The following is a 23,560-nucleotide window of genomic DNA, read 5'->3' as shown; positions in this document are numbered from 1 at the left end:
CCTGGGAGGAGAAGGCTCTGTGGTAAGGAGCAGGCCTCTGGTCCTGCACACCCCTCTCTCCAGGACTGGGGCAATGCTGCCCTTCTTGTTTCAAACTGGTTCACAGAAACACCCGAGCCAGCCAGGGAGTGAGTGAGCACCTCTCCAGCTGCTGGGGAAACAATGACAGCAAATAGGGAGGGTGTGGGTGACCCTTCAGAAGGTGGTGGCCTCCTGGGAGCTGGCAGCCTGGCCCAGCTGTAGGGAGGGGACAGAGTTCAGGGGCCAAGGATAGCCTGGTTGCCAGGGAACAGGATGGCCCTGCAGGTACCATCTCCGTGAGGTTAACCATCATGTAAACCGCAGGAAAGCAAACACTCTCCCCGAGACCCCACCCCACGGCACAGGCAGAGCAGATGAGTCACTTGGCATAAGAGGGCTCCATGGAAGCAAACAAATCCCATCTGCCCAGAGGAGGATTCACGGGGCCAGATCACAGCTCCCACCCCATCCGGCCTGCCCACAGAGCAGCGTGCACACGTGTGTACACACGTGCACACACACACACATACACACACATACACAGCAGCACCAGCTCAGAAACCAGATTTTAGAGACTGGAGGGAGGAGGGATGGTGCAGCACAACTCAAATTCCTCCCTAAATCTGCTAATTCTCCCTGAAGCACCTGGGCTGGGCCCAGCCTAGTCAGCGGAGCCTGGCCCCGATGCCCGAGCCCAGGAGGGTGGAGGCGGGTGGGGGTCTGAGAGCGCGGGGCCAGAGCAGGCTAATCCAGGAACCAGCCCAGCTGGGCACGGGGCCTCTGAGTGCTCTTCCCTGGAACATGAGATAAGAGAGCTTCCTCCCGTGGGGGAGGGCTGGGAAGGCTTCACTGGTATGGGTCCCTGGGGAGAGTCAATCAGCTGAAGCATGTTGGCCACATGCCATGTTGCCTGGCACGGAGTTGGTCCTCAATAAACGAGAAATGGCATTAAATCATGTGTCACAGCTGTCACTCAGCAGCTGAGCTACAAGCCTGCTAACCTGAAGGTCCCTACTTAGGTTCCCTCCCAAAAGCCAAATTTCACTTTTCTAGGAGGTGTGGAGAAGGAAGATATGAAAGTTTGGAGAAGTCCAGAGTTCTGACACATTTTGGAGTTCCTGTAATTGCTTGTAACACTCAACCCCACGAGCATGAGCCTCCAGCTGCAGAGGTAATCCCCTCCCATTTGTGGAGCCCTCACTCAGTGCCAGGGGGTATACCAAGTGCTTAACACATGGGATCTCACCCTAGGAGGTGGATGCTATAGTTTTGCCCATTCCACAGATGAGGAAAACTGAGGCTCAGAGAGACAAAATGACCTACCCACAAGCTGTCCACATAGCTGAAAAGGACTGAGCGAGGACTCCACCCCAGGGCTCCCCAGGCTGCTCCCCCTCCTCCCCATCTTCAGAGCCCTGATAAGGCTCTTCTCCCCAGACTCATCCCAGTTGGTTTTGTTGTTGTTTTTTAATTAATTAATTGATTAATTAATTAATTTGTCTGCATCGGGTCTTAGTTGCGGCATGTGGGATCTTCGCTGCGGCCTGCAGGGTCCTTCGTTGCGGTGCACAGGCTCAGTAGTTGCAGTGCGCAGGCTCTGTAGTTGTGGCGTGTGGGCTTAGTTGCCCCACGGCATGTGGGATCTTAGTTCCCTGACCAGGGATCGAACCCACGTCCCCTGCGGTGGAAGGCGGATTCTTAACCACTGGACCACCAGGGAAGTCTGGCTTTGTAGTTGTTGTATCTTTGTCTCTGGCCTTAGACTATCAGCAACTTGAAGGTAGAGAGGCTTCTTTCCTCAGCATGGGTTCTATTTTGCCCAAGTGTTATATCTTCCATAATCCTTATCAACCAGTATCTTTCAGTCCAGTCAGAAAGTCCGATTACCATAGAGTGTGGTACGGAGTGGGCACTGACAGAGGGGCACAAAGTGGGGAGGGGGCAGGGGAGGGGGCGGCAGGGAAGGCTCTGGGAAGAGGGAATGCCAGGCTTGGGTCATTTTGAAATGAGTTTTTAAAGAGTAGCTGAAAAAAGCCATTGGAAAAGCAATCTAAGCACATATAAAAATAATATCCAAAGGAAATTTTAAAAAATAAAATAAAATCCAAATACTATAAAAGAGCGTATAATGAAAATTCAGATTTCTCTCCAGAGGGGGCTCATGGCTAACAGTTTGTTGTGGATCCTTCCAGAAGTTTTCTGTGTGTATATGCACAACATTCCCTGCTTCTCCCTCACACTTTGCTGCTGGTGCCTGACTACATATCTGGCATCTCATTCTTTTCCAGCTGCATGGTCTTCCCGGTGTAGATATGCCCTGGGTTATTTAACCACCTGACCCTGATCCCAGTGGCTAGCAGGTTGTTTCCAGGGCCTCCTCCCTGGCAACACTACTGCCATGAACGTTCCCGAAGGTAGGTTTAGCCTCCAAGGGAAAGGTAATCAGGAGAAGGAAGGAAAAGGGTTTCCACGCAGGGCTGTGCCATAAAGCAGCGTGATGGACAGTGTTCCTTCCTGAGCCCTTTGGCTCACTTGGGGTGCAGGAAGGGGTCCTGGGTGAGCACGCTTTGTCCACAGTTCGGGCTTCTGTAGACCCCAGGTCCCTACGCCTGCCCAACCTGTGCTCTGAAGCCTGGGCTCCTCCCTGACACCTGCTCCCAATGTCGGCTGGCTGGACTTGCAGTCTCTAGGTGCCTGCCAAGCCCCATCCTAACCTCAGACTTGGGAAGGGAAGCCCCTTCAGGATGGAGGGAATTGCTCAAGCCCTCAGCTGCCTTGTGAGGAACTCCCCGCCTAGGAGGGGCGTCTGAGAGAGGAGCCAGGCAGGGCCAAGTTCAGAGGGGAAAGAAAGGTTAGGTTTGACTGGAAGGTCTGTTCCGGGTTCTCCACCGGAGCAGGTTGGGGGCTGCAGGCAGGATCCCTCAGTCCTGGCTTCTCATAAGAGGCCAGGGACCACCAGGGGGACTTGCTAAAAGTTCAGATTCCTGGGACCCTTCCTGCGCTCCCCAGTCAGGAGCTGGGGGTGTGTCAAGGCCCTGGAATCTGCATTCTACAAACTCCCCTGGAGATCCTGAGCTGCGGCACCCCCCAGGGTCCTTTATCCTTTTTAGGTCCCCAGACCGTTTTGAAAAGTTAACAATTTGAGGTCGTCAATTTATTATTACTATTATTATTAATATGTGTCGTTCCCCCTCCCTTAAGAGAAAGGCTCTTTGCTGTTTTTTTGGTTTTTCCCTTTCCTCATCAACGCAGCAGAACCAGGCAGCCAAGGCTGGGAGAGTGTTCATGTCTGTTGAATGAGTCAATGAATGAACCCGTTGAAAGAGATAGACCCTCCCCCCAAAAATGCACATTTGGACACACACATTTTGAAAGCAACTGTAGGAGGATCCACAGACCCGCTTAAGCCCATCCGCAGATGCCCCCTTAGGAATAAGGTTTTCCTAAAGTCTCTGTAACACTTCAAAACTGAAGTCCTTTGGTGGCAGGGACACTAGTGGCCTAAAGGACATTGTTCTCAGATGCTCTGGGGTCTGGGACAGGAAAAGCCTGTAGGCATCAACTTCCCCACCAACCTCCTTATTTTTTTTTTTTTTTAAATTTATTTATTTATTTTTTGGCTGTGTTGGGTCTTCGTTTCTGTGCGCGGGCTTTAATTGCGGCGAGCGGGGGCCACTCTTCATCGCCGCGCGCGGGCCTCTCATTGTCGCGGCCTCTCTTGTTGCGGAGCACAGGCTCCAGACGCGCAGGCTCAGTAGTTGTGGCTCACGGGGCCAGTTGCTCCGCGGCATGTGGGATCCTCCCAGACCAGGGCTCGAACCCGTGTCCCCTGCGTTGGCAGGCAGATTCTCAACCACTGCGCCACCAGGGAAGCCCAACCTCCTTATTTTTAAAATAAAAAACAGCTGGGGAAGGGACTGCCCTGAGGACTCTGGATACCCAGTGGGGGCCCCTTTTTCCCTGCCCCTCAGACCTCATTGCTCCCCATTTGAGCCCTTTGGCCATAGCTTATCTCCGATGCCTTCTGGCATCTCCCGGGGGACTGTGTGCTCCTCCTTCCCAGCTGGGCTCAGAACCCCCAGCGCCCTCCAGAGTGGTGCTGAACCCTCCCCACTGCCAGGGCCCCACTCTGGCTCACCGCCAGACTCAGTTCACTGTCTGCTAACTGCAGCCTTCTCTACTGGCACAGGGCGCAACGGGGCCACGGTCTAACCTGGACTCGTGCTGGCACAGAGTCTAACTTGGCACTTCCGGCGCTGTGCTAAGTGCTTTGTGTGAATTAACTACAGGAACCTCCTATGGGATGGGGGCAGTTGTTATCACTGTTTGACAAATAAGGAAACTGAGGCTGGGAACGGCAAGAAGCCTTGCCAAGGAGTCAGCTGACTGTAGCGGCAGGATTTGAACTCAGGCAGGCGCACTCCAGAGCCCCCTTCTCTCAATTGCCATCGACACTGCTACCACCTGAATGTAATTCGCTAGCTATCCGAGGCATAGAGACCCATCCAGTGTCTGCCACACCTGGGAGGTGGGCACCCACCTGGGTTCAGCCAACGAGAAGGGAGCGCTGATGCCCAAGAGGGGCAGCAGAGAGCCAGATGGGGCCCTCAGTCAGGGGGGCGCCAGGCCCGGAGTCGGGGGATGAGGGGGTACTGAGCACGCTCGGGAAAGTGGCCAGTGAGCCCCCGCCCGCCTGCCCAGCATCTCGAATGTCCGTGCTGGGCGGTGGGCTGCGTCCTGACAAGACCCGGTGTCCCCACCCCCAGTCCAGAGCGGACGCCCCACTCGCTCTGGCCCGGCGCCGCAGGAGCCTGGAAGCCCCGCCCGCCTGGTGCCCCTCCTCCGGGAAGGTAAGCACCACCTTCTTGGGAGCGGCCGGGAGAGCCCGTGGCCTGCGAGCGCCCCGCCCCCCGCGAGTAGTGACCGCGCGACGCCGCCGCACAGCACTCGGGGCTCCACTATCGCCGCTCTCGCTCACCTGCGCCCGCTGCCCGCCCCTTGGTGCGCGCCGGGGCCTCCGCAGCCCAGTGCCCAGGCCGCCGCCGCGACCCGACGTCCCACCCGCCCACCCCGAGCGCCACCATGAACTCGCTCTTCAGGAAGAGAAACAAAGGCAAATACAGCCCCACGGTTCGGACCCGCAGGTGAGGAGGCGGCCATGCGCAGCGCGCTTGGCGGCGCGCTGGGCCGGTATGCGCCGCCCAGGGCGTGGGGGGCACAGCCGGGCCTCGAGGGCTGAGGGGGATGGGGGGTGCGCAGGAAGCACTGCCCTGGGAGGCCCAGGGAGCTGGGAACCCAGCCAGGAGTGCGCGACTCGCGGGAACGCGGGGCCCGGGGGCCACCCTTGAGCTGGGAAGCACCGCCAAGGTGGGGATGCGGATGGGCTGGGGGAGCCGAGGGAAAACACGCTCTTTGGCACCAGAGAGTTCTGGCTTGGGTGCTTAGAGGGCGAGGAACTTAGCTGGAGGTACAGGGGACCTCGGTGTTGCGGGGTCGCCCTTGCGCCAAGGGTCCTCCTGGGCCAGGAAGCACCGCCAGGGTGGAGAGTGGTGTGTCCTCTGGAGGACCCTACACCCAAGGCCGGGGAGTGGGGTGCGCAGGGGACCTAAGAAGCATCGTCTAGGGGCGCACCCGGGCCGTGAAATTGAGCTGGAGCGTGAGGCGTTGAGTGGCGGGCGTTCACCAGTGCTTCTTGGAGAGCGCGCAGGTGCTCCTGGCGTCAGGCAGGCGTGGGGGGGGGGGCGGCGCCTGGTGGGGTTGTGCCACCTGCGGCAGCACTTCCCAGCACCTGCCATACTGCGCTCCAGAACCTGGTCCAGGGGAACCGGTGGGTGTGGGGTCGGGTTGGGGGAACCTGGGCTGAGGCACCCCTTGTCCACCACCCGCCCCGGGGTCTGCGCATCGGCTGAGAGACTATGGGGCCTTCTCCCTGCGTGATTTCTCAGGGGCGTGGCTGCCCCCTGAGAAATCACAAAGTCCCGAAACTGGCGGCGTCTCTAAGCCTCGGGTTCTCAGGGCTTCCTGGGAAGGGAATAACGTGTCTCAATGTGTTTGCTTTGAAACGGCAGCCCACGTCGGTTTTAAGCCTAGTGTATTCACTTCATAACTGGAGATGCTGAGATCGAGAGTGGGGGCAGAATCAGACCCTGCCTTGTCCTCTCTCTAAGGAAAATGGGGCGGGGCCTCCTAGCTGGGAGGGAGCCTTTACCAGACTTCTCTCGACAAGGGGCTTCAGGCAGGTGGGGAGCTCAGCAATTGCATAGCCCACCTGCCTGGGAGTATCCACGCCAAAGTGCCCTCACCTGAGACACCCCCTCCACCGGAAGCAGTCCCTCACTCCTTCCCAGGCCCCAGATGAAAGCAAGGACACTCTGGCCTGGGCTCCCACCCTGCCCCTGTGGTCCAGTCCAGGCAGACCTGTCTGACAGGTGCAGGCGGCCTGGGCACTGGCATGGGGAGTGTGGGCCTTCCATTTCTTTGAGTTCCAGTCCTTTCAGAAACTCCCCTGTCCTGTGACCCCACTGCCCCCTCTCTCCTTTGCATTGTTTCAAGCTCAGAGACATTTCTTCCCCTCCCCTCCCAAGATTCCCGCGCCCCCCCCCCCCCCACATACACGTACACACAAGCCTCCCTGGTCTTTCACATCCACAGGGAATGGGCAGGACGCTGCACGCTGTTCCTCTGTGGCTGAGTCCAGCTGGCTCTCAAACCCAGCTGGGGTCCCGTCCAGTCCCTGAACTGTTCTTTCAGACGTTGCACAATCAAATGCTCCGTGCCAGGCACGGAGGACTATTCTGTTCTCCCCCCACCAAGACTGGGGCCCCTCCAGTCCTTCATACACGCACACACCCACACACCAGGAGATGGGCCAGCCTCGCCCTGCCCTCTGCCTCCCCCATCCCTCAAGCTCCCCCTTCCTCCAGCTCTCCATCCATCCAGTTCCCCAAGGGCTGGGCTTGGACCTAACAAAAGTTATAATGAATCCAGACAAGCTGGGAGGGTCTTGGCCTTCCCAGCAGAGGGAAAGAAGGAAGGAATTCCCATCCTTTACAGCTTCGGGGACTCAGGGTGGCAAGGACACAGGTCCTGCTCCTCTCAATACTCCTGGCCCAAAGCAGCCACCTTCTGCCCCTGGCTGAATGACTGATCTCAGCTTAGAGATCTCTTTCTCCAGGAAGCCTTTCTGATTCTCTCCCCAAGATGGGGTGAGAGACTCTTCCTTCACACCCCCATGGCCTCGCACAGTCACAGCCCTGGGTAGGAGCCAGGTGCCCATGGTCGTACCAGCCCAGCATGTCCCTCTGCCCCTTCCCCTTGGTGGGGACAAGTTCATGGACCAGATTGCGGGGTGGGGGGTTGCCTCTTGCCCAATTCTGTCAACAAGAATCTCTTGAGTGTTACCCAGTGCATAGCCCTGTACCTGTAACTCTATAAGATGTGGTCGCTGGTCACAGGGTGCTGACCCCCAAGTTATTCTTGCATCCTGAATTTTCTGGGGCCCTCCTCCTCTGTCTGGGGGAAGGCGGGCGGGGTTGCCAGTGAGATTCAGTATTGAGGAGGGTAGGAGCTCCTCACCTCTGGTCCCAGCTCTGCTACATCTGCTGTGGGCAGAAACCTCTCTGAGCCTCAGTTTCCTCGTCTGCAAAGCAGGGATGGTGCTAATATCTTCTGCATAGGGTTGCTGGGAGGAGCACATGTAACAACGGAGAGAATGCCCCCAGCACATAGGAATTACCCAGGCTGAGGGTCAGCATCCCTGTCCCCAGCAAAGGGGATCCAGGAACCAGGACTTGCGACCTTCACACCCAGCAGTCACGGGCTTTGGACTGCACAAGTGAACAGAAATTAGTGAATGGAGAGCCCCCTTGGAGAAAACCACCCCTCCCTGTTTGTCAGCCTTTTAGCAGCTGAAACTGGGTGTGAACTCAGCTGCTCTCATTGCCCTGGTTCCTAATGACAGGTGTGGGAACTGGTGTGCACACCTGAACTAATGACAGGGTCAGGCCTGATGGTGCAGGTCACTGAGGATAGTATCCAGCTCAGCAGGGAGGGTCTCGAGGGGCCCTGGTCCTACCGCCCTGCTTTGTGGCTGAGAGTACAGCTCCAGCCAGCCCCTGCTTCCCGGCTGTGCGACCTAGGGAGAGCTGCTTGGCCTCTCTGAGCCTCTGTTTTCTCACCTGTAGAATGGGCATAAAAGTAGTACCTGCCTGGTGATATCGTTGGCATGAGGATTAAATGAAATAATGCAGGGAAGGGTTGAGAATTATAGGAAGCCTCAGTCCACGGCAGCTATGATGATTATAACTATTGAATAAATTCGAATAGGCACCTACTATGTGTCTGGGATTGAGCTGGATGCTGTGATGGACAGGCAGTGCACTGCACAACTCCAGGGGTACCATTCCCGGGCGGTGGGGGTGGATGTGGAAGAGACATTGACAGTCTCTCTGCACTTGATGGAATTTTGCTTAATTACTAGTGTGGTTACAGGACTGTGTTGTGGTGGTGATGGGAGCCTGGTGCGGGGAGACGTAGAGCTGGACAGATGAGGTCTCCAGCCCGATGGCTCTGGTTCTCCCTGACTGGTCTGAAGTGAGGGCTGTCAGGGTTACAGGGAGACCTGGGCTATCAGGGAGGACTTCCTGGGGAGGTGTCTGCCCTGTCATCAGGAGAAATGGAGTGGTTAGCTCCAGCTCTGGAGTTAGACTGAATTCTGACTGTGTTTGATTTTGGCAAAGAAATTTGGCCTCACTGTGAGCTTCAGCTTCCCTATCTGTAAAATGGGGCTAATTTTGCCCCTCCACACAGGCCTGGGCCCCAATAAGCACCCAGCAGCCTCGCCTTGCTTCCTGACCTCATCTGGGCACAGTCCTGCAAGAATGGCCCAGTCCTAATGGGGGGGGGGGGGTGCACTATGTAGGAGGCAGGGCCCAAGGCTTTGGAGGCTGGTGAAAGAGGTGCGTGTCCTCCTGGAAGCCAGCCGGAGTACCCTGAGCCTCTCGGTGGTTAAAAGCATAGAGTTTGATGCCATCCAGGTGTGAGTTGAAGCCCCAGCTCTGTCTCTCCTAAGCTGTGTGACCTTGGGCAGGTCAGGTAACACCTCTGAGTCTCAGTTTCCTCATCTGTGAAATGGGAGTGATGCAGGAACACCCAGCTGGTGAGGTCACTAGTGGATCAAGCAAGATAATGCATGTGATGGGCCCAGCCCCAGACCAGGGCTTACAGTGAGTGCTCAGTAAATCATGGCAGCCAATATTGGTAACCACACACTGCTATTAAAGATGAGGTTGGTGCTAAGACCAGAGGTGACCAGGCAGCTGGTCTTCTTCCAGCTGTGGAGGCTGCAGCCCAAGTGGGGCAGGAGGTCAGCTGACTCTCATTCATTCACCCCAGCATTCACATGGACCCCCGCTTAAGAAGACACATGGAGGGGGATTTCCCTGGTGGCGCAGTGGTTAAGACTCTGAGCTCCCAATGCAGGGGGCCTGGGTTCGATCCCTGGTCAGGGAACTAGATCCCACATGCATGCCGCAACTAAGAGTTCGCATGCTGCAACTAAGGAGCCAGCGAGCCGCAACAAAGGAGCCCATGTGTCACAACTAAGACTTGGCGCAACCAAATAAATAAATAAAATATTTTTTTTAAAAAAGAAGATACATGGAGGGACTTCCCTGGCGGTCCAATGGTTAAGACTCTGGGCTTCCAATTCAGGGGGCGTGGGTTCAATCCCTGGTCATGGAACTAATCTCCCACATGCCGCGCAGCACAGCCAAAAAAAAAAAGAAGACACATGGAGAGACACTCACGCACTGATCAGTGACAGTGGAAAGCTTGAACAGTTTGGGGGAGGGCCCATCAGCAAAGCCCACCTCCCACCATGTGGGTGACCAGGACCGAGTGGTCCACGCAGCCATTTCTCAACACCTACTGTGCTCCCAGCATGGCCATGGACGTTATAGCATCTCATTCTGACACTGAGCCTGCCAGGGTGGTGGTGGTGTCCCATTTCACAGAGGGTAGCACTGAGGCCAATAGTAAAGACACTCACCTTGGGCTTACAGCTCACAAATGGCTGATGCTGGAGGCTCAGGGCCCCTGGGGAGGGAAACTAGGTCTCCCCACCTGTACTTGGGGCTGGGGGCAGCTGTCTCTGGGGACTGCTGCAGGCCAGATGGTGGAGTCATTGGGTTTTGTATCCCTGACTCCGCCCAGCAGCCCTTTCCGCCTCTCCTCTCTCTGGCTTTGCCCTCACTTGCCCAGTTCGCTTGGCAGAAGGAACGAGACCTAGTAAATTAGATTCAGAACAGAACAGAGCTGAACCTATAACAGTGGCTGCTAATGGTGGCATTTCAGGCACGGTCAGGGCACTCATCTGGGGACAGGGAGTTTTGTGGGGAGAGGCTGAGCTCAATTCATACCTTTTAGGCAATACTCTAAGGAGGGTGAGGGACCTCTGGAGGGCCCTGGGGGCTGGGGGAGAAGCTGCCTTTGGGAGTATTTCCAAGGCTCTTTGTCAAGGGAGGAGGACCCAGGAGTCCCAGCTCCTCTCCGCTCTAGGCAGGGCTGTGCGGGGCGTTGCCAGTGCCACCTGCCACTCTCCCAGCCTGCCTGCCCTGGCCTGTCTCAGGAGTGGGAAGACAGAAATGGTCCTTGATCTTTGTTCTCTCTGCTTTTGATGGGTCTTCTGTCTTCCATCCTCCTGAGCCTGGGGAGGGAGGCCCCAGGTACCCCTTCCTGCCTCCAGGCAGGTGGAGCCCTTCCCTTTCCTGCATGGGAGGGCCTGAGCAGAGAGTCCCCTGTCCCATCCCCCATCTTCTGTGTGCTCCATAAACAGGCTTCAAGGGCTTCCTTGGCGCAGTGGTTAAGAATCCGCCTGCCAGTGCAGGGGACACGGGTTCGAGCCCTGGTCCGGGAAGATCCCACATACCGCGGAGCAACTAAGCCCGTGCACCACAACTACTGAGCCTGCGCTCTAGAGCCCGTGTGCCACAACTGCTGAGCCCACGTGCCACAACTACTGAAGCCCACGCGCCTAGAGCCCGTGCTCCGCAACAAGAGAAGCCACCGCAATGAGAAGCCCATGAACTGCAACAGAATGGTCCCTGCTCACCGCAGCTAGAGAAAACCCACGTGCAGCAGCGAAGACCCAACACAGCCAAAAATTAAATAAATAAATAAATTTATTTATTTATCTTTTTAAAAAATGGAGGGCAAGCCAGAGGGTTCTGGATGGAGAGACACACAGGGAGAGTCTCAGAAGTGGGAGAGGGGACAACAGGATGGGAACTGGGAAAGGTGTGAACACATGACAGCCTCTGAGGTTGAGTCCTAGCTTGGAACAACCTCCCTAAATTATGATTGTATTGTCTTTCTTAGGTAATACTACCCTCATCTCTCTTTTCCAGGTGAGGCTCAGAGTTTCAGAGTCTCAGCTGCTATGAGCTGGGAGCAGGCGAGCTGGCTGGTAGGGTGTCCCAGCTGGTCGCCAGCCCATCCTTTCCTGGGCAGAGGGTTTGTCAGGTCTTATATGATAAATGCACAATGGGCTGCTCGCTGGCCAGTAGCTCCACCCCATCAAGGCCTGCTGACCCTGGAAGGCTGAGCAGCTGCAGGAGAACAGTCACGTGCAGAATTCTTTGCTGCGCCAGCAGCCTGGGCTCAGATTTCAGACTCATGGCTTTTAAGGTTTTCACTTCTCCATCCTGGGCATGGAGACTTTTTGGTTCTAGTTGAAGGTTGAGGAAGGATTCTGAGTTTATGCCACCAAGAACAGAGAGGGCTGCAGTCCTGCTGCTCCGGATAAGGAGCTTGACTCTTCTCAACTATAAACTGGGCAACAAAACCCCCATGTTACTGAGAGGAAAGCTGAAGCTAAGGGCAGGGATGGAGGGCTTGGTGGGTAGAATAGAAAGAGCCTGGGTTTGGGAGATGCAGACCTGACTTCCAGGTCCAGCTGTGCCTCTTGTCAGCTGTGCTGCTGGCCACATTCCTGCCCCACTCTGGGCTTCATGAAGGCAGGGGCTTTGCAGACTGTGTGGTCACTGCCACATCCCTGGAACGATGCCTAGCACACAGCAGGTGCTCAGTAAGCAGTGGTGGGAGGTCTGTTTTTTTTTTTTTTTTTTTTAATGAGGAGTCTTTTTTTTTTTATTGATTGATTGATTGATTGATTGCTATGTTGGGTCTTCGTTTCTGTGCTCGGGCTTTCTCTAGTTGCGGCAAGTGGGGGCCACTCTTCATCGCGGTGCGCGGGCCTCTCACTATAGTGGCCTCTCTTGTTACGGAGCACAGGCTCCAGACGCGCAGGCTCAGCAGCTGTGGCTCCCGGGCCTAGTTGCTCCGCGGCATGTGGGATCTTCCCAGACCAGGGCTCGAACCCGTGTCCCCTGCATTAGCAGGCAGATTCTCAACCACTGCGCCATCAGGGAAGCCCGGGAGGTCTGTTTTGAATCTGCAAATCAGAGGCATGTAGGATAATGGAGAGAACTGGAGGTGACATGTGTGAAGCATCAGGCACATAGTAGGTGCCTCATAAACCAAGGCCAGTACTCCTTGTCCACTGGTCTCAAACCCGGAATGACGTCGTAACAACCAAGAGTGTTGAGATTGGCTTGAGCCCCATTTAAACCTTGCAAAAATCTCCAAGACATGCCTTGGTGTTACCCAAAGTGGCTTGAACTTCTGTGTATGTGTCTGTAATGAGAGCCCAAAAGCACATGCTTTTGGGGAGGTCTTCCCTGGGAAGAAACAGATTGGGCCATGAAACGGAGCCGGAGTTACTATACCAGCAGCCCTCTCACTTTAGAACCTACTTCCCCAGGATTAATAGACAGTAAATTCATCCACACCCAGCTAATTACCATGGAAGTTTCTAGTAGGGAGCCCATCAGTCAGTTGACCAGTCAATCTGGTATTTGTTGGCTGCTTCCTGGGTATTGATTTCTACAAGACTTCCTTCCTGCAGAGACCTGGGGATTCTTCCTCAATCTGCTCCCCTAGCCCTGTAACACAAGACCGTGGTTCGTTCCCTTGTTCCCATCCCTGCCTCCACGTTAGAATCATCTGAGCTTTGAAGGTGATGCCCAGGTCCTGTTGCAGACCAGTTAAGTCAGAATCAGTGAGGCAGGGCCCAGACTTCAGTCTTTTGATGTGCAGCCATCAAACCCCATGTTTTCACTGATTGTCTTAAGTATATGGGCAATATAACTTGTCCATAGAGTTATATGCACCTTGCTCTTCCTTTAAAAGAGCTAAAGCAGCAGTTGCCTAGTCTGTCGCACTCTATTCTTTTATTCTCAACCTTCCTGTGTTATTTTGCTTTAGGTACGTGCCTTATAAAATGGCATAGAGCTGGCTTTTTTTGTTGTTTTCCTGTTCTCACCTGAGAGTCTTATCTTTTAGCAGGTGAATTTAACTCATGCACATTTATTGTAATGAATGATGTGTTTGGACCTACTCCTGCCATATTATTTTGTATTTCCTATTGTCATGCTTTCTCTTTGTTTCCTTCTTGCTCTTTCCCTGCATTTTATTGGACTGAGCTGTATTTTCACAATTAAGTTAAGATACAAGGCCTAAATGGGGCAGAATGGATGAAAATACCCTGACCCAGGCAATCTGAATCTTTGGAATTACAGTTATTGGTGTGCTTTTCTTAATCCTGCCTATTAGACCATAAACTTCTGGACAATAAGGACTTACTTATCTTTTGGTGGGGCTCTTTCGTAGCCCTTAATTCCAGGCCTTGCATAGGCTTGGGGCTCAATAAATAGGTGTTGAATTGAGCAAACATTTTATTTATTTATTTATTTATTTATTTTTGGCTGCATTGGGTCTTTGTTGCTGCGTGCGCGCTTTTCTCTAGTTGCAGTGAGTGGGGTCTACTCTTCGTTACGGTGTGCGGGCTTCTCATTGCAGTGGCTTCTCTTGTTGCGGAACATGGGCTCTAGGCGCACAGGCTTCAGTAGTTGTGGCACGACTTGGTAATGGAGAAGGGCCTATCCCCAGGACCTGTAAGAGGGGCAGAGAGAGGACAAGGATTGGGGGGTGGGGGTGAAAATTTTTTCAGCAATTACTGAATATCTAGAAATATTGGCCATCTGGAAAAATGGGGGGGGGGGGTTGGCAGCAGTCACCAGCATAGATGCTGACCCTCTGGCTCCAGACAATTCTCCCTTCCTCCCCAGGCTCAGTTTCTTTATCTGCACTGCAAGCAATGATAGTACCAACCGTGATGATGGGTTGTTAGCATCAAAGCAGGACTGTGTGTTGGCGCTGGGGGAAGGCGTAGCCCAGGGAGGGGTTTCTTCATACCATTTCATTCCCCACAATGGCCCGTTCAGAGGGACAGGCTGGGAGCCCCTTGTAGTGACATCTTAGGAGAATGACTCACCCTCAGCTACCACCACTGATTGTTACTCAACCACTGGGTTTAATTATACTGATAAAGATGCCAACAAGATGTAAATCACCACACCTCCCCTGGGTGGTGCACGCCTTGCTGCTTTGTCCCGCCTCCCCAATATCTCCCGTCACTTTGTTTGTGGAATAGTATTGACATCCCCCATGTTCTGAGGAGATGGCTCTGGCACCTGTTCAAATCTTGGCGTTACCACTTTTCAACTGTGTGACCTTGGGCAGGTTTCTTAACCCCTCTGAGCCTCAATGATCTTCATCTGGAAAATGGAGAAATAAGAATTGTTTACGTGCTATAAAATGTCTGCTCAATTCAACACCTATTTATTGAGCCCCAAGCCTGTGCAAGGCCTGGAATTAAAGGCTACAGAAGGGCCAACCCAAGAGATGAGTAAATCTTTTTTGTCCAAAAGTTTATAACCTAATACACAGAATTAAGAAAAGCGCCCCAATTACTATAAGGGTGCCCTTCTCCCAGGGCTGCGAGATTTCAGCAGATGTTGCAGGAAAGGGCTGAGTGGGTGACGGGCACCTAGTGAGTCCTCTCAGTGTTTGGTTGTTCATATTCAGCAATCATTTCTTGCACCTACTGTGTGTGCCTTTGTGGCAGGGACAGGGCAGGTGTCCTGGAGTGATAGCCTTCGCTCTCTCAGCCAGGCGGTGTTTAAAGGAGGTGGAGGCTGGGAGCCACCTAGCCCCCAAGATGAGCTTGGAGGTTGCCTGGGAGCCGGTTAGGGCCTGGCTGGCCCTGGAGGCAGCCTGCCTACATGGACAGTAGGAGGCCAGACCCCTTCTCTGGGCTCTAGGAGGGGCGAGGCTGGGGAGGCTGGTTCCTGGGAGAGGTGTGGGCCCCTGTGCATTCCAGGCATTCCGAGACTGATCCTCCCCGCTGGCACCTACAGAGACAGAATTAACCCCAAAAGGGAGGAACCATGGACATGATCAAGGGCCAGAACATGGGGATTGACTCAGGCCTGGAAGGTGAGGTGGCCCTGGCCAGGGAGGAAGGGCCGTCCCCATCAGACACACTCTTAACCTGCCAGTTCCCATCTCTACACCCGGAAAGAGAAAGCAAGTTGGGCTGTGACCGACGGGGCACAGTGACAGCTGGCGTGGGGGGTTATGGCAGAGCTGTGGCCTCTCCGTGGTGTCTGGGGTGTGAGCTGCTCCCTGGAGTGGCAGGTCAGGAAAGAGGCCGTTCTCTCAGGCAGGAGGGAGGGATGGCTGGAGCAGGCCACGTGCCCCTGGCTCTGCCCCATGGCCATGGGCAAGGATGCTACAGCTCCAGTGGCCTGGGAAAGGGTGTGGGGCTGTGGTCTGTGTGCCCTGGCACTGCACACCCAGGCATCATGCTCTGATGGGCACAGCTGGGAGCCCTGGATTGTTTTGAAGTCAGGCAGCCAGAGACCCATAGATGAGGCCTGGCCTTGGGCAGGTGTCTGGCCAGCCTGTGTGGGTCTGGTGGGAGAGTGGCAGGAAATGACCTTTTATTACATGTCCCTAGGTACCAGGCACTAAGTGAAGTGGATAGATGCTCTGAGCATCTATCAGCTTCATTATGGCGGAACTGATGGGCTGCAGTCACTATGGGCTTAGAGCAAAGCGGTCCAGAGGCCCCAGAACCACCCAGAACTGTGCTGTCCTATTTGTTAACCACCAGCCACATGAGATGTGCTTAGAACAAACTGAGATGTCCTGCAAGTGTATACCACATGCCAGACATTGAGGAACTTACTGTGAAAAAACGAATGTAAACTATCTCACTAATAATGTTCTATTCACTAGCTGTCAAAATAACATTTTAGCTATATGTGGTTAAATAAAATAGTGTATAAAAGTTAAGTTCATCTGTTTCTTTTTATGTTTTTCATGTGGCTACTAGGAAGACTTAACTACAAATATACTCATATTCTGTTTTTATTGGGCAGCGATGGCCTTGAAAGCAAAGTGACATAGAGCCAACCCCACCCGCTTCTGTTTGCTACCCGGTCAGTAGATGCAATAACCTCGTTGTGCGGACAAGGAAGTTAAGCGTAGGCAGGTGAAACAAACCTGAGCCTTCGTGGTGTGACAGCCACGTCCAAGGTCCAGAGTGCTTTACAAGGATCATCTCCTTGAATTGTCTCAACCCTCTGGGTGGGGCTGATTCTTATACCCATTTTGCAGATGAGAAAACCAAGGCACAGAGAGACTAAGGAACCTGCCCAAGCCCAAACTCAGTCTACGTTCTTTCCCTGGTCCAGGCTGACTCAGTTTCCCTCCCTGCAGGCAGGATGGAGAGGAATGGGCCAGTTGGTACAAGGTGACCAGGAGAGGGAGAGCTGAAGGCAGCAAAGGTTGGGGCGGGAGAGGCAGGTCCTGGGCAGGAGAGTGAGCTCTCTTCTGAGAGTGTTTGGGAGCATTGGCAAGTTTGAGGCCGGACAATGGTGAGATCTGGTTGCATCGTTGAAAGATCTCTGATAAATGTGCCAAAGCTGGCTGGGGGCAGCGAGAGTCAGGGTGCAAGGAGATGGTTGGGGGTGGCTATTGCATTGGTCCGGGTGAGAGGTGATGCTCTTGATCAAGGTGAAGACCTTAGGGCCCGAGAGAGGATGGGAGCACAGGGGTCTTTTCCTAGGTAGAAGCAGGGGAGGGAGAGGCAGGGATCTGGGGTGGTTCTTGGGGTTCTGCTTAAACGACCTGGTAGATGAGGCCTCCCCACCCTTCCATCCTGTGGTTTCCCGGATGCAGACAGGGGAGAGTTCTCAGAGCAGCAAACTCATGGTAGAAACACCCTGAACCTCTCAAATCCCCAAACCTAGTGACCTGATCCTTAGTCCAAACCCAAGGTGGTTCAGCCAGACTGGGCCTGGGAGCTGCGTCCTCCTTGCAGCCTCATTACCTGTATATGTGCACGGCCTCTCCCTGCAGGAGTTGGAGGGGACATTTCCAAATATTGAGGTTACTTGTGAATTCTCCACGCCCGGGCGAGGTGACATCCACAAGGTGGAAGCAGAGTGCGTCTGGGCTTGCACAAGGATCGGTGTGGATGGTGTGGGTGGCCCGCGGTCCTTTTTTAGCTCTCCATGCCCGTGGGTTCTCACATGGAGCCTTAGCTGCTGGCCTTTATCTGCTCCTTAAAAGGAGCCCAAATCCCTGGGTGGTGACTCCGGGTGGAAGCAGAGAACCCCGGGCTCCCCCTGAGGCAGCACTTTGTATCCCCTCTCTCTCTCTCTCTTTTTTTTTTTTTTTTTATAAATATATTTGTTTATTTATTTATTTTTGGCTGCGTTGGGTCTTCGTTGCTGCAAGCGGGCTTTCTCTAGTTGCGGCAAGTGGGGGCTACTCTTCGTTGTGGTGTGCAGGCTTCTCATTGCGGTGGCTTCTCTTGTTGCGGAGCTCGGGCTGTAGGCGCGCGGGCTTCAGTAGTTGTGGCGTGCGGGCTCAGTAGTTGTGGCTCGCGGGCTCTAGAGCGCAGGCTCAGCACAGGCTTAGTTGCTCCATGGCATGTGGCATCTTCCCAGACCAGGGCTTGAACCCGTGTCCCCTGCATTGGTAGGCAGATTCTTAACCACTGTGCCACTAGGGAAGTCCTCTATCCGCTCTCTCGATTAACCGCCCCAGCCCTGAGAGGTGTGGACTGCCATGACCCCCAGTGACAGATGGGGAACCTGAGGCCCAGAAAGGCTAAGTAACTGACAGCTTAACAAGGACTGAGTCAGGATCTGAATCTAGGCTGCCTGCCATTGGTCTGGGTGCTTAACCACCAGGTTATACTGCAGTACAGCTATATCGTGGGAAAGGGCCAGGGGCTCCCCACACAAACTATAGCAAGAAGAAGTGACTAGTGGTGGGTGGGGCTGAGGGTCCTCTGAGACGCCTGTGTTCTCTTTCTTTCTGCTCCATATGGAGCATCTACAGAGTCTGGGTGACCTGGAGTGCCACCTCTGTCCTCACTTCTCTAGTTGGCATCCCTGCTGGCCCGCTGACCAGACCACAGGCTGTCCTAGGCTGCCCCCTGGACATCACAGCACTGGGTTCCAGCCCCAGCTCCCCACTCTGCAGTTGACCTCCTGGGCTGTGAGTGGCCACCTGCAAAGCAGGTTGGGCTGTGGTTATTGAGTTTCTAACTCCCAGTGACAGAGCGAGCGTACCCGATGCCACTTGAGGCTCCCAGGCCGTCTCCCCACAGTTCCAACACTCAGAGTACATCCTGAGATACAAAGAGACGTCTGTTCCAGGCTGGTGCCTGTGGGCTCAGACCCAGAAAGCAATTGTTTGTCCCTGAGTGTCCTCAAACCCACCCCGGGGCTCTGAGGCAGCCCCCCGGGTGGCCTGCACCCCGTTTTCCCTCCTCTTACCAGGAGTCTCATACACAGACCAAGTAAACTGGGCCCCTTGTCGTGCCTTGGATGGGACCTCGACCCTCCTGGACCCTCGCCAGACTCCAACTTCCTCAGCCCTGGAAAAGAAAACAAGGGCAGGTTCTCTGGAGAAACAGCCCCAGTCTGCTGGGTGTGACCATACCTGGCTTGTGAAACCCACTCTCATCCCCTGACTGCAGCCTGGGCTGGGCTGAGAGGGCCGTTTCTGGGGACAGCCTAGTCTTGGGTCCCCATCAGCTTTTACCAGATGGGGTGTCAGGCCGCAGCACCCACTGCCCTACCTGTCCAGGTGGGCATCCTGGACACACCATCACCCAGAAGCATCCGTTCCTATAGGGTTTTGCTGGAAAACCTGGAAATCTAGAAGGAACCTTTTTTTAGAAAACTGAGCTATGAACTTTGTTCTGCCTCCCCAGTTCCCCCCGATGCCCTCTTTGTTCCAGGACCCCAGGTTGCATTTAGTCGTCAGGTCTGTCATCTAACCCTTAGTCTGGTCTTTTGTGACCTTGATACTTTTGAAGAGGTCTGGTCAGGTGTTTTGTAGACCGTCCCACAATTTGCATTTGTCTGCTGGCTCCCAGCAATGACGTGGAGGTTGTGCGTTATTGAGGAGGATTCCGAGAGAGTGCCGTGTCCTCCATGTAGACGCACCTTCTCCCTGGCATTGTTCACCTTACTGTCCCCAGCGCTGTGAAGTTACTGGTTTTTATTTTTATAAGAATTTTTTTTAACATTTACTTCTTTTTTTAAAATTAATTAATTAATTAATTAATTAATTAATGGCTGTGTTGGGTCCTCGTTGCTGCGTGCAGGCTTTCTCTAGTTGCGGTGAGCAGGGGCTACTCTTCGTTGTGGTGCACGGGCTTCTCATTGCGGTGGCTTTTCTTCATTGCGGAGCATGGGCTCTAGGCACGTGGGCTTCAGTAGGTGTGGCACACGGGCTCTAGAGCGCAGGCTCAGTAGTTGTGGCGCACAGGCTTAGTTGCTCCGCGGCACGTGGGATCTTCCCAGACCAGGGATTGAACCCGTGTCCCCTGCATCGGCAGGTGGATTCTTAACCACTGCACCACCAGGAAAGCCCCCAAGTTACTGTTTTTTTAGAAGGAACCTATTTTACAGGACCAGGCACCACTGGCAGGAAGGGGTTCCCAGAAGAGAAAGGGGGTCCACAGGCAGAGCCCCATGCACAGATCAGGGAGCAGTGTAAAGGCTCAGTCTCATTTGAATGGCAAGCCCTGCAGGGAGTAAAAGTGCAATGAATAGGTGTTTCATGAATAGTCTTTGTCACCATTTATGGGGCCCCTAAGCTAGGTGATTAGAATGGATATTTGTTTTTGTTTTTGTTTTTTTCAATATTTATTGGAGTGTAGTTGATTTACCATGTTGTTAGTTTCTGCTGTACAGCATAAGTATTTGTTGAGTGTCTCCTGTGTGCCAGGCACTGTTTTAGGCGCTGGTAAAACCGGTGACACTCCACTTGTGAGCTTACATGATGTCTAATCTGCTTATGGGCCCCCAGAGGCTGCTCCCAACCTCCAGCTCAGTCCTTGAACCCCAAAGTGGTCTTTGAAGCTTGAGATTCTGGTGTTTCCAGAAGTGACCCTGACCCTCCCTGCCCACCTCACTTACCTAGATAGGATGTATCTCGCCCATTTGACAAATGATAAAACCGAGGCCCAGAAATGTAAAGTAGCTCCTCCAAGGTTACACAAATGGATTTGAACCCTGTCTGGCTAAGGACACTGGCTGCCCACCGTGTGACCTTGGGCGGGTGTGTTCGCTTCTGAGGGCCTCAGTTTGCTCACATATGTAATGAGCAGGTGGGGCTGGATGACTTCAGATGCAACTACCAGTGCCCATGGTCACTGCCCGCAGCACCTGTGTCCATGTTAAACTTCTGAGTAAGTGGAGGGAGGCTGGGCCTGTCCCTCTCTCAGCCTGTCACTCAGAGCCGCTTCCCTGGTCCCTTCCCTTCTCTGGGTGGGTGGGGGCACCTCGGCTTTCCTGGCTCAGCCAGGAGATTTTCATCTCCGTGGGTGGGACCAGACTCAGAAGAGGTTGCTAGGGAAGGGCTGTATCTGGGCCTCCATCAGTTGGGCTGACAGCCCCCTGGTGCCACGTCTGGCTGCCTTAGTGTGTCTAATATTAGCCAGATGAAAAGCTGGACCGGCCCAGCCAGTTCCCAGCCCTCTTGGGATCTGCACCCCCTCCCTGCGGATTCCCAACCCACCCACATTCCTGTACTACTGGTGTGGGGCTCTGCAGCTCTCAAGGGGACACACGTTTGCTCCCATGGCCAGCTAGATGGCAGGAGGAATGCAGGACCCTTTGGGGCCACTCATTCAGGACTCCAAACCCAAAAGGCAAACGTTCTCCAGAGGGCTGGATCGGAATCCCAGCTCCACCCTGCTTTCTGGCAGTGAGACTGTGGTCAAGTTATCTAACGGCTCTGTGCGCTCAGAACAGTGCTACTTCGGGGGTGGTAGGATTAATGAGCTAATCTATATGTGATTTGCTTAGCACCAGCCGGGCACATGGTCATCCCTCTGTGAGTGTTTAACTAGCATCTTCCAGGCAGCTGGGCATAACCCAGAGCTGGCCCAGCCTCCATGGAAAACAGGATAAAAAGGCAGGGACCACTCGAGGTGGTGAAGGAAGAAGAAACAAACCCCTATCACTTACAAATGGCACTTGCCAATGTTTTCGATAACAGCTTTATTGAGATATAACTCACATATCATATAATTCACTCATTTAAAATGTACAATTCAGCCGTTCTGAGTATATTCACAGAATTATACAACCATCACCATAATCAATTTTAGAACATTTCATCACCTTAAAAAGAAACCCACACCCTTTAGCACTTGCTCCCCTTCTTCCTCCCCATCCCAGCCCCTCACGACTACTAATCTACTTTCTGCTTCTAGGAATCTAGCTATTCTAGACATTTCATATAAGTGGATCTTTTGTGACTGTTTGTATCTGGCTTCTTTCACTTAGCCTAGTGGTTTCCGGGTTTCTCCCTACCGTAGCCTGTATTAGCGTTTCATTCCTTTTTTGGCTGAGCTGTATTCCATTGTATGGATATTCTGCATTTCATTTATCTATTCATTAGTTGAACATTTGTGTTATTTCCACTTTCTGCCTATTGTAAATAGTGCTGCTATGAACATTTGTGTACAAGTTTTTTTTGTGTGGACCTATGTTTTCATTTTTCTTGGTATCTATCAAGTAAAATTGCTGGTTTCCTCACCTGTAAAGGGGCACACAAACCTCCCCCAGGGGCTTAGGGTGAGGACGCTATCCAGGCAGTGCCTGTGAATGTGTCTGATGTCTGGTGAAGCGTGTGCACTAAGTGTCCAATTACCGCGGTGACTCTGTGGTCATCCCCAGTCAACAGATGGAGAGACTGAGGCGCCTCGAGGGTAAGGTGCTTACCTGGGATGGTCCAAGCAGTAAGTGGTCCAACAGGACTTGGAACCCATGCCTGTCTGACCACAGCTCCCACTGAGCTGTCCTTTGTTCTCCACCAGGAGCACCAGGTCCCTGGGGCTGGCTGTCCCCCCAACCCCCACCCTGTGTCCCCCTCCAGTGCTGGGCTTCAGCTGGAGTAATGGGCTGGCCAGGGTGGGGTCCAGGAGGCACTTTCCTCGAACCTGCCCCAACCAGTGAAGGGGCTGGTTGAGAGCTGGCCCCATGCCCTGAGGTGGAGCTGCGTTGGACCTGACAGGGATGAGGCCCCCACCTAACCTACACTGCAGGTTCCCAGTGGTGGCCCCAACTGTCATGGGTTAAATATTGGGTTGAGACTCAACACGTCTGAGTGCTGAGGCCAGGCTGGGGTCAGTGGCTGGGGTAGGGCTGAGGGCAGAAGTGCTCACATTCCCCATGTGCTCCGCCCAGCCAGGGTGGGGGGCAGTGGGGGTCAGCCCATGACCTGGCAGCCTTATCCCTCCTTACCCAGATCCCCCACCCACAGTCCCCTCTTCTGAGCCTTCCTGGATGCTCCACTGAATGCCAGCTTTCTCCACTGCAGGACTTCTCAGAGCCTTTACTGGCTCCTGAACTTATTGAGGACTTGGGTTTTCCTAACTGCCTAGACTGACAAAGCCTTCATTCCAGGAGTGATTTACAGGACTGGGGTTCCTGGGGCCCCACTTTGGGAAAGGCTGCCTCCTCGGTTGACTTTGCAGAGGGTGTGGCCTGGGTCTTATTCCCTAAGACCCTCCCCTCTTCCCCCTAGTTCCTGTGTGTCCAGACCTGGCACAGAGCAGGCCCTCAGGCAAGGTTTGGGACATGGTTGGACAGACCCACAGCTTCTGTTTGTATGCCTGTTTCCACCCCCCTCCAGCTTCCCCCCATGCCAGCAGTACCTGCGGTGTTGGACCTCAAACCCTGGAGGGTATCAGGGTCCCCTGGGGAACCTGTAAAAACAATAGTAGTAATAATACAGCTTCCTGGGTCCATCTCTGGAGATCCAGATTCAGAGGCTCTGGGTTAGTGCCTGGGAATCTGAATGTTTCATGCCACAATAGGTGGGTCCCAGGCCTTGATTTGAGGAATTCCACTCTGAAGAGCTGGCTGCCCGCTCTGCTTGACGGTCAAGAGCCCTGCCCTGGCCCACCCCAAGGGACACACCCAGGACCTGCCTCTTTTATGGCCTCTCTTCATTGGAGCCTTCTGCCCACAAACCCCAACTCCTCTTCATCCTTCAGAACCCAGCCACCACCACCTCCTCTAGGAAGCCTTCACTGACC

At 54.1% G+C, this 23,560-nt stretch overlaps 1 protein-coding gene across 1 annotated transcript in view; it reads left to right on the top strand.

The window, feature by feature from the left end:
• Positions 1 to 4,619: 4,619 nt before the first annotated feature.
• Positions 4,620 to 23,560, top strand: part of PPL (periplakin) — a 44,322-nt gene continuing 25,381 nt past the window's right edge. Inside the window, exons 1-2 of the mRNA XM_068524775.1 lie at positions 4,620 to 4,871; positions 4,966 to 5,165. Of these exons, the coding sequence (XP_068380876.1) occupies positions 4,620 to 4,871; positions 4,966 to 5,165 (452 nt within the window). The remainder of the gene's footprint in view (positions 4,872 to 4,965; positions 5,166 to 23,560) is intronic.

The sequence above is a fragment of the Eschrichtius robustus genome, chromosome 16 (assembly GCF_028021215.1).
Source record: "Eschrichtius robustus isolate mEscRob2 chromosome 16, mEscRob2.pri, whole genome shotgun sequence".
In the NCBI taxonomy this organism is placed as follows: Eukaryota; Metazoa; Chordata; class Mammalia; order Artiodactyla; family Eschrichtiidae; genus Eschrichtius; species Eschrichtius robustus.
The sequence above is the reverse complement of the archived record's forward strand: the minus strand, read 5'-3'. Positions and strand labels throughout refer to the sequence as shown.